The sequence below is a fragment of the Camelus ferus genome, chromosome 16 (assembly GCF_009834535.1).
Source record: "Camelus ferus isolate YT-003-E chromosome 16, BCGSAC_Cfer_1.0, whole genome shotgun sequence".
Classification (NCBI taxonomy): Eukaryota; Metazoa; Chordata; class Mammalia; order Artiodactyla; family Camelidae; genus Camelus; species Camelus ferus.
The window spans coordinates 24,961,028-24,972,142 of NC_045711.1; the positions used below are offsets into that span (position 1 = coordinate 24,961,028).

General features: G+C 44.6%; 1 protein-coding gene across 1 annotated transcript in view; it reads left to right on the forward strand.

The window, feature by feature from the left end:
* The window catches only part of GRB2 (growth factor receptor bound protein 2), a 60,373-nt gene extending 49,649 nt beyond the window's left edge, over positions 1-10,724 (forward strand). Inside the window, exons 4-6 of the mRNA XM_032456846.1 lie at positions 3,793-3,915; positions 6,616-6,784; positions 8,596-10,724. Of these exons, the coding sequence (XP_032312737.1) occupies positions 3,793-3,915; positions 6,616-6,784; positions 8,596-8,781 (478 nt within the window). The 3' untranslated portion in view covers positions 8,782-10,724. The remainder of the gene's footprint in view (positions 1-3,792; positions 3,916-6,615; positions 6,785-8,595) is intronic.
* Positions 10,725-11,115: the final 391 nt, after the last annotated feature.

Genomic DNA, 11,115 nt, shown 5'->3' on the forward strand with positions numbered 1-11,115 from the left:
CCACTAGCAATTAAATGTGGCCCAAATGCTATTTCATGAACCCAGTCTGTTCTAAAACGAGGATTTGCCTTCGGTAAAACAAACAAATGATTCAAGAGCTTCACCATAAAACTCTTTTGGGTCCATGCCTTAGTCAATAAACTCTTACACGGTTCTTATCATGTAGCAGAGACTGTGCTAGGAGCTGGGAAGTTAGGTTCTGTAGTTAAATTATAGTATAATAAAAGTCCGTGTAGTTAATGTGAAGTTCTTCGAGATACCACATCCAGGAAGCCTTAACCTGGAGAGATAAGCTGGGGTTACCCTACAATTTGGTAATGGGAAGTCACCTATACAGAAGTTTCCATAATGAAGAATCTGTCCTCAAGGAAGAAGGTCCTCAAGGAAGTTTTTTCCTTTAAGAAGAACCAGACACCTTATAATGGATCAGTAAATGTTTCATTGAATGATTTGCAGGGAGAAAACCAGTCTAGCTGATAAAGTATACTTTTCTAGTTTTTGTTTGGAACTTGTACTCTCTAAATCTTTGTAACTATATGAGTTTGATCTCTTCCCCCCAGAAAAGATACTAGATTCCTTGGAGAATTTGCCTTCCTCTTTATAAACTCCCTTGTAACCTGCACCTTGCTTTTGTGCCTAGTAGCTCAGAAAGTAGTTCTGATCTGATACTGAGACCCAAATTCTTGTGCAAAGGCCTGGACCAATTTGTTCATGATAATAGAAGCCAAAAGTATTAAATCTTCAAAGGTGCATATGGGAGAGATCCTGACCCTCTGTCAGTAGATTGATAATGTCCCTCATTGGACGTCCCTGTAACATTAGATTGGCGGTTATGGACACGCAGCCATGCCCAGGTTACTAAAATGTAGGCACACGTAGTGCAGAAAACTCCAAAAGATGAGATGACTACAGATTCCGGAGGCATTCTTGTTGCCACTTAGTGTCCGTATTTGCTTTGGGGGCCGTGTGGGCTTTTCACGGACAGCATCACAGAATGCACTCCGTGGGGGGAGGCAGTCGGGTGGTGGTTAATGGGAGTCGCAAAGTGCATCCTCCCTCAGTCCATACAAGGCAAGTAATCTGTGCACATCTACTCCTTCAGTCCATCCTCAAAATAGATCAAGGGTTGGCTAAACTGCTTCTGTAAAGGTCCAGATAATAAATACTTTAACCCTTATGGGCCATGTGCAGTCTCTGTCATATCACATTCTCTTCTTTTGAATTTTTTAAAACCCAGTTCTTAAAAAAAATTTAGATTGTGGGCCATACAAAAACCAGACCGATTTAGACCAAGGGGCATAATTTGCTGACTTCTGCATTAGATCCAGTGATAACAAAATTAACTTAAGTTCCTTTTCATTTTCATATTTCCAGGCCGAAAGGGAATTCAGCAGAAGCATCAGACTGTAATTTTTATATTGAATAAAATGCCTGTGGCTCTAAATCCTTGTTTTCCTTCCAGTTGCTTCATGTGGTGTAGGCATTTCATATCTGACTGTTGAAAACAGAGGAAAGGCTGCCTTCCTTGGATAGTTGCAGTTACTGACACAACTGATTAGCCTTTTAGGAAGAGTCACCCTCATGGCTGCTTCTCTCTTCCCACTATAAAGAGCTTTGGAATAACAGTCGATCGGGAAGCAGCCAGCACAGGCTTGGTGGTGGTGTTCTTCACAGACGTGATCTGAAAGGCAGGCAGTGCTCATCCAGTCCAAGCTCTGAAAAAGGATAGCATATTGCCAAAAAAGGCCATGCCCTTGTACCTGTGTGGTGGTTGGCCTTACAGGCCTGTGTCACCTTATGGGATGTGACTGGATGTCCGTGAGTACAGGGTCAGTGTTGTCTCGGAGCTGTGGGAGAGCACAGAGGACCCGGCCCCCTTCCTTCTCCTCTTCCTCCCTTCCTCCCCCACCTTCTAGTTTTTGTTAGGGAGGAAGAGGGAAGTTTAAAATGGAGTATGACCTAATACTGCATTTGAGCTAACAAATTAAACACAGGCTACAAAATGATTGTTGGCATTACTGTTGCAGCATGAGTTGTATATACTGGGGGTGGATCCAAATATATGCTTTTCCCATTAGATGAATATGGAAGGGAGCCTGTAGGATGTAATAAAGAATTGAATTGGAAAGTAAGATGCCTCCTCCCATTAGCTTTCTCCCTTTTTATTTGTATTGTAGTATAAACCCATCTTTTTAAAACTTTAAAAAATTTTTTGACCATAGCCATGTAGTTACATAAAGATATCACTATTAAAGGAAGCTAATCAAATTTACAAACAGTATAAAATGTTTTAACTGAGAGATAGCTGTTCCTCATATAGTGTCATATCCCTTACGTTGTGGGACATCTTTGAGAGGGAGGGGAGAGAGAGAGAGAGAGAGAGAGAGAGAGAGAGTGTGTGTGTGTGTGTGTGTGTGTGTGTGTGTGTGTGTGTTTAGTGAAAACAGGAGCAGATACAAAAAAAAATCTTTAGTAAAATAGTCTCCAAGTAATTTTCTATTTTTCAATCTGGGTGCTGATAACAGGGGTGTATTTACTTTGTAAAAATTCCAATCAGAGTACTTCAGTCCACTACAGTTTTTTAAATTGAAAATGAAAAATGAGTTAATTTTAAGCTGAGGGCAAGAAAACACTGAAGCCACATCTGTATATTTGTGCACTGTAAGGGAAGGTCTAAAAACATACGCGTCCAACTGCCGACAGTTGCTGCCTCTGGGGAGTTTGAGGAAAGAGTCTTGCTTTTTATTTTTACTTCAGGCTCATCTAAGCTATTTTAATTTATATTCATTACTTATACTTTATAAAAGGGAGAAAGAAAGAACATGCCTGGTGGGAAGACTAGGTGGGGTGGTTTAAAAGGAAAGAGTATGGCTGTTAAGAACCTTCAGCCCCCCTCCCAGCCAAGTGCCTACTGTGTGCACGTGCATCAGGAACTGGAGAGCAGAGGGATTCTCAGCTCTGTTAGCTGTCCTTTCAGAGCTGGAGATCGTTCTATTGTGTTAATATGTGATTTCTCTTGTGCGCCCTTGTTTCCAGGCAGTGGGGGACTCATTCTCGATTCCATGAATCCCTCACTTTTTCTTTTGACCAAGGTGAATTAGCATTGGGAGCAAAAGAATCTGTAACTTGCTCCAAATGAAAAAAATCAAATTTTGCAACTAGCTGCTTCTGCACAGGATAAATTACGGCGTTTCTAGTAGTTCTGGGAAGCCACACTCTGAGCAGTGACAGCAGAAAGAGGCCTTGAGAGGAATGCCAACCGGAGCCACCGGTCGAGGCTGCTCCCTCACAGCCGGATCCTCTCCCCTTTGGGCTGACAAGACCCAGCAGCCCTGTCTGTCTCCAGCTTCTGGGCCTTCCAGCTTTCCTAGCCCCGTTTCTCTTCATCCCACTGAGGCAGAGCTGCTGCCTTATCAAAGGCGGCGAGCAGGGCCTGTCTCCCCTTACGTGGCTCATCCTGTGCTCAGGTCGATAGGCCTGGGCTTTCCCCAGTGCCTCGCTGATGACTCAGGAGGGCGCCCAGGAGGCCCGTTTTTAAGTGTCTTCCTCTACAGAGTGGCTCTCGATGGTGTCTCTTGAGTCAGTTTCTGGAGAGTGAGGAAGGGTGAGGATGCCTGAAGGGAGACAGTCCTCTCTCGGGAGTGACTGAGCAAGTCCCCTGTGGAGACTGAAGGGTAGAGAGGGAGGCCCCTTCCTCTGGCAAGGAGTGTTCTGTTCCTCACATTTCAGAGGCTGGATATCCCGTTTCTTTGTGGGGAAGCAGATGTTGACTGGCTTGCCTTCCTTCCTTAGGTGGTTTTTTGGCAAAATCCCCAGAGCCAAGGCAGAAGAAATGCTTAGCAAACAGCGGCACGATGGGGCTTTTCTGATCCGAGAGAGTGAGAGTGCGCCTGGGGATTTCTCCCTCTCTGTCAAGTAAGTGTTTCCTGCTCTGGTGCCCGGGGTCCTTCTCCAGCTGATGTAAATTGTGAAGCCACAGGCCGGATGTCTGGCTACACGCACCAAAGGTGGCAAAATAGGAGAGGTTTAGCCTAAACAGTGTTTTACAAGTCAGAAAGTTTTACATTAAGATCCTAACTTCTGGCTCCTCGTAAAAATTCCCTCTGGCAGCACTGGGTTTCAGTTCCCATGTGGAAACAGTCTTTAGTTACTGGGAGCAAATACTGGTCGGATTTCCCAAATCCCCACCACTCTGCGGTATTCTTCACACACACAGCTCTGTCCTCCTCAGGGCCCCCTGCAGCTCTCTTTAACTGATCACCATTTCAGCTGCCTTGTGCATCTTTACCAGATACCAGGGATCTAGCTGAAACCTACCAGCACCAGCCTAGGCCTCTCCTGTTGACTTAAAAGGTTACTACAAGGGTTTTAGGGGTTTTGGCTTTCACAGTGGTAAGTTTAAATGCAGAGGGGAATGGGGAAGGCATGGAGTTATACCTTGGGAATCATGGAGAATATAAATTGGAACTTGGAAAATCCTAAATTGATCACTCCGCATCCATGACATAAGGATTTTGAATCAAACTGTCATTTCCATATGTGTTTTGACTCAGTCCATTTCTAACTAGCATATTATCACAGGAATCCCTCCCCTCAGAATCTTACAAATCAGTCATTATTTATATGACAAAGAGGTGGTCAGATTAAAACTCAGATGACTTTTAGTATAGATTGCATTGATTATTTTAAAATGAAGACTGAAACAATTTGCCATTTACAAATGATATAAAGATTTTCCAGTTTCAAAAATCAACTGAATATCTTGTTTCATTTTAGGACCAAATGTGTGGTTACAGTGTAGATTTTTTAAATGTAGATTTAAATTTAGAATTTTTGTGTTCTTTCTCGTAGTGAAGATATGGGAGGTGGTTTCAGGTGATATTTGCAGTATCTTACAGATTTGTTTCCAGTATAGTTAGGTTTTAGTCCCAGCGTGAAAAAATTAAGCTGGATCTAATTACTGGTTTTCTTCTTTTAACAATGGCTTTTTTTTTTTACTAGACTTTTTTTTTTTTTTAGAGCAGTTTTAGGTTCATAGCAAAATTGAGTGGAAGGTACAGAGATTTCCCGTGTACCCCCTTACTCCCACGTACATAGAAACAGTGGCTTTTTGATGTGCTTGATTAAACACATGCAAATGAGGATCTGGTGAAGAGCATCTTGAGGTGGAAGAGTCTTTAAGCTTCTAGTTAACTTGTGTTTCTTCATCTGTTTTCCTTACATTTTATACTGACCTGAGTATAAATCAAACAATGGAGGACGAGGAATACAAGCAATTAATCCTTGAATAATGGCCCCAAACCCCGTGGCAGTTAGTGTTCCATTGTCCGATTACCAGGGTCCCTGCCGGTGTTCATGCCCTGCCTGCCAGGAAGCCCCTCCCCCCATTCCATTTTATCAAATAAAACCTTTAAAGAGTCCACATATTTATTGTTTTAGAAATAAAATTTGGAACAGATGTCATAACCACCTTTAACAACACAAGCACATGCACAAAGGAGGTTCACGAATCCACAATCTCTAGTTTCAAGGTGTGGTGAGTCTGTAATGGAAAAACTGCTACTTAACAGCTCATTGTCATGGACTCTTGTACTTTTTGCAGAAACCACCTGCATTGCATGGTGGGAGTGGGCTTCCGTGGGGCCTGAAGTGTCATTTGAGTATGTCCTTCCTCATAGAACTTTTCTCCCCATCTACCTTTTTTCCCCACATAACAATGCTATGAAATAGCATTACTGTCTCTAAACACTTGGTAGCTCCTGTTCAGTGTCTTCCCTGAAGCTCAGTGCTGCCACCTGCTGGGCTGTTTTAAAGAAGTGTTTATGCTTTAATGTTGATGGGAGGAGAGACTCGTTCATTGACTTAACAGATCTTCAGAGAGTGCCTTTTGAGGGCTGGGCGCTGGTGTGGACACTGAGGACTCAGCAGAAGGTAGGACAGGCACAGCCTTCGCTGAGCTGATTTTCTGGGCAGATAGCACAGTGGCCACTCAGGTTCTTGCTACCTGTGTGGGTCAGTATAAAAGGGGGCATTTACCTTCCTACCAGGTGGTAGAGAAGCCTTGAGGGGGGTGTGCCTGGGCCTCTTCTTTATGTTCCAGCATATTCTTTTGTTCTGAGACCTTTTTCCCATGAGTAGAACTAAAATCCCTGAGTGGAAAACATGACTTTAAACTCTTCCCAGTTGCAGTCCCTCCTCTTCTCACCTTATTTCCTGTCCTACCTTTTGTACTCTTTAAATAGCACATAAGATTTCAGTTCTTTTTCTATTTGGAGCACATAGAGGTATTCCATAGGTTAGGACATTTCTCTTTTTATTTACAAATGTCCCCAGAATTAGACAGACTGCCAGACAGGGTTTCCCTGTCTGGTGAGGATTCTTCTTGTTGTCGCTGGTAATCGGCAGTCCTGACGGAGGGGTCTCATCGCTCCACGATTAACCTAACTCTCCAGCCAAGGAGTCAAGCTGCACTATGGTCCTGAGCGCCTCGGCCTGTGGGAGGGGTGGCCGGAACACTAGTTCTTTCAAGATGCCTCCTTGGTGGGCAGGTGGCCCTGAGTAGCTGGGACCGAGCCCTCTGGCCTGTTCTCACGTGTGTCCTCTGCCCCTCCCCAGGTTTGGAAATGACGTGCAGCACTTCAAGGTGCTCCGAGACGGAGCTGGAAAGTATTTCCTCTGGGTGGTGAAGTTCAATTCTTTGAATGAGCTGGTAGATTATCACAGATCTACATCCGTCTCTAGAAACCAGCAGATTTTCCTCCGGGACATAGAGCAGGTGCCACAGGTAAGCCTCATGAGCAGCGAGAGCAAGATCAGTTTTAGTAACTAAGAATAGCTCCAAAAAGAATATGAGATGAATACATGTATGCTCGTGTGTGACTGAAGCATTATGCTGCAGACGAGAAATTGGCACAACATTGTAAACTGACTATACTTCAATAAAAATATTTTAAAAAATAGCTCCTCGGATGATCCAGCAATCCCACTCTGGGCATATATCCAGAGAGAACCTTAATTTGAAAAGATACAGGGAGAAGATAGCTCAAGTGGTAGAGTGCATGCTTAGCATATACGAGGTCCTGGGTTCAATCCCCAGTACCTCCATCGAAAAACTAAATAAATAAATAAACCTAATTACCACCCCCCCCAAACAAACAAACAAAAATTTTTTTTTAAAAAAAGAAGAAAAAAAAGAGAAGATATGTATGCCCCAATGTTCACAGCAGCAGTATTTACAATAGCTAAGACAAATGACTGGATAAAGAAGTTGCGGTATATTTCTACAATGGAATACTACTTAGCCATAAAGAGGAATGAAATATTGCCATTTGTAGCAACATGGATGGACCTGGAGATTGTCATTCTAAGTGAAGTAAGCCAGAAATAGAGAGAAATTACCATATGATATCACTTATATATGGAATGTTAAAAAAAATGTATTTACAGAACAGAAACAGACTCACAGACATAGAAAACATGGTTATGGGGGTTGGGGAGGAAGGGCGTTGGTAGGGATAAATTAAGAGTTCAAGATTGGCAGATACTAGCTACTATATATAAAATAAACAAGGTCCTACTATATAACACACTGAACTATATTCAATATTTTGTAGTAACCTATAGTGAAAAATAATATGAAAACAAATATATGGATGATTGAACTATTATGCTGTACACCAGAAATTGACACAACATTGTAAACTGACAATACTTCAATTAAAAAAAAAGAATAGCTTCTTAGGCGTGTGCTTAGTATGCACGAGGTCCTGGGTTCAGTCCCCAATATGTCCACTAAAGAATAAAGAAAAATGGAAAAATCTTAAATTAGTATCAACCTTACCAAAACAAACAAAAAAAGGAAAAGAATAGCTCCTCGGGCAAGTGGGTGTTTTTTTCAAAGGATCACCTCTGGGGCTTCCATACTCATTATTCAAAATGTCGTCCTTAAGATTTGAAGTTTGAAATAAGAAATAGTTTTGCCTTTTCCAGAGGTTGCCTCTCTGAAGTGATGTGTTGCTAGTTAACCTTGTGTCTCTAGGAACAGAGTCTTTAACACACTCTCAAATATCCTTGAAGTCAACTGTGAAGAAAACCATACTAGTAAGGGAGTGGGATCCACACTCACTCCAGTATTTGTTTCTCAACTCCTGGTCGTGTGTTTTGGTTAGCACCACCTTATTTTATTCAAGCTCTGAACCTTTGACTCTAAAACCTTAATAAAGATTTTGTAAGTGACAAAGTGATAGGAACTAAAACGTTTATTTTCCTGTCTGGGATTGTAAACAAAACTTCCCAGTGTCTGTTCCCGAAGTTCTTTCCCCTCAAAACAGCATGTGCTTCTCTCTGCTTAATGATAGGGCCCAACTGGGCGCCATCAGGGGTGTGCACCTGAGTGTTTTTTGGAGCACTGATGAAAGATTACATGGCCCCCAATCTGTAAGAATTAGTGGGACGAAGGGGAGAACTGGGGGTTATTTTAGGAACTGTGAATAAGCTGGCCCATGTCTGTTTCCCCCGATCACTTGTCCCGCTCACGAGGGGGCTGGGCCGTGACACGGATGCAATGTGTGTTCTCCCCCCGCCTCTCTTCTGCAGCAGCCAACATACGTCCAAGCCCTCTTTGACTTCGATCCCCAGGAGGATGGAGAGCTGGGATTCCGCCGGGGAGACTTTATCCACGTCATGGATAACTCAGACCCCAACTGGTGGAAAGGGGCTTGCCACGGGCAGACCGGCATGTTTCCGCGCAATTACGTCACCCCCGTGAACCGGAACGTCTAAGAATCGAGATTATTTAAAGAGAGTGGAAAATTTTAAACACGTACAAAAGAATTAAACCCACAAGCTGCCTCTAACAGCAGCCTGTGAGGGAGCTCAGAACACCTGGCTGGGTCACCTGGTGACCTCCTCTCACTTTGGTTGGAACTTTAGGGGGGTGGGGGGGAGTTGGATATAACAATGCCAAAACTTACCTATAAATTAAGAAGAGAGTTTTTATTACAAAATTTTCACCGCTGCTCCTATTTCTCCTCCTTTGTCCTTTTTTTCATCCTTTTTCTCTTCTGTCCATCAGTGCATGACGTTTAATGCCACATATAGTCCTAGCTGATGCCAATAATAAAAGAGAAGAAACCAAGTGGGCTGATATTTTCTCTATGCAAAATGTCTTGAGTCGGAACGACGGGAGAACAGCCGTTCCTGTGTTCCGCGTATATACACACAAAAGGCGAGGCGGGGGGCCTTGCTGTTGAGCTTCTGCCAGAGGAAGATGGGGGCGAGCAGGAACCTGCCCTGCAGCCCCCCAGCCCTGCTGGTATATTTGGTCAAAGTCCGACGTAGAGAAGGGGTGACGGGGGAGTGGTGCCCCTCGGGCGTCCTGCGAGCCAGGCCCCAAGCTGATGTCTCTTCCACTCTGTCTTCCCTTTCTAGTGGTGTTCTCCAGCATGTTGTTTCTCATAGTGCCTTTTGCCTCATTTCAAGGGTTGCTTCTGAGTGGTGTTTTTTATTTGTTTTGTTTTAAAATAAGTTAAAGACAGTCAGCCAATTTGTCTCCTACTCTGTGTAAATATTTTCCCCTCAGGGGAGGGAAAGCAGGGTAGAGGAGACTGAAGTGAGGGTGTGGGCGTCCTGCCTGTGCAAAGCCAGAGTCTCTCAGCTTTAATATCCGTCAGCCCCTCCTGCACCCCCCCCCCCCGAGTTGAAGGGGCCAGAGCCCTGGTATCTGGAGTCGTTACCCTGGAGTGTAGTGTGACCCAGTTGCAACGCCTCCCCCCCCTTAACGCCTGCCTGGATCCAGCTGAAAGGGGGTCAGGGTTCTTGACCTTGTGGTCTCAGGTGTTGTCTGCCCCCTCCTTAGCCCCAGTGGCCCCCAGGCGCCAGGCTAGAGCCAGCAAGTTTCAGACACAGAAAAGCCCAAGGAGTTGAACTGTATCAGATTATACCATGTTTCTGCACTGGGGGGAAAATGTGAGTTTTCACTTTTTCTTTTTTTTTTTTTTTTGCCCTAAAAGCTAGAGGTATCTGTTCATGGCTCTCACCTTTTGTGTCCCCTACCTGACCTGCCCAAGTGAGCTTAGGGCAGCATTCAAGAAGCAGCCTGGGTGATTTTTCATGTCCCTGTTCACAGCGGGCTGTGTTCATAGCTGCTCCACCCGACCCCCTGAAAAGGAAATACCTCCATGAAGCAGGGATACTTGGAAGGAAGGGTTGCAAATCTAGGAAGGCTGCAACCGTTGCAAAGCTCTTTCTGTCCGCCTCCTGTTGGCTTCTTGTCCCTTGTGGTGATGTGCCTGCGAACTCTCCCCTCACCCCGTCCCCTTCCCGCAACCAAAACGGGACCGCCAGGACTTGGTGACAGCCTTTGGGTTCTGAAGCGGTTCGGTCAGCGTCCCACGGGCTGTGGTCATACAGCCAGACTCGGCCAGGAGCATTGGGAGGCCCCGGAGGCTAGAGCATCGCCTCTCCCGCCCCCGCTCTGCTAGCTTCTCTTTTCTTCGCTGATGATAAAAGGAATCTCTGGCATTCTACACCTGGACCATTTGATTGTTTTATTTTGGAATTGGTGTATATCATGAAGCCTTGCTGAACTCAGTTTTGTGTGTATATATTTAAAAGAAAATCAGTGTTTAAATAAAAAGACCTATGTACTTAATCCTTTAACTCTGCGGATAGCGTTTGGTAGGTAGTGATTAACTGTGAATAATAAACATACAATGAATTCTTCACTCTGTATCTTTTCTTTTTTTCCCCCTTCGCCTTAAAGTAAAAACCTAAAAACTCTGTCAGGGACTCAGGACACTTGTGTCCTTATTTTGGACTCACCTCGCTCCTTGGGGAGCATGTTGGTCTTGTGGGGCTTCCAGAGGCGTGATGTCCACACCACACTGCTCATCAGAGCCCCAGACCCCACCCTCCAACACTCCGAGGGCACCAGCCAGTGCGCCTGTTTTTTCCAGCAGAAGCCGCAGGCCATGCTGGTCTAGACCCAGCGCCTCATGAGAACAAAGGACACGGCTGGCTTGGTGCTCGTTCCCTCCCCCCACCTAGATGAGGGACAGAGGGACAGAAGGAGTGTCAGTGCTGGAGCAGTCTCCTGTGCTGAGTAGCAAACTCGTC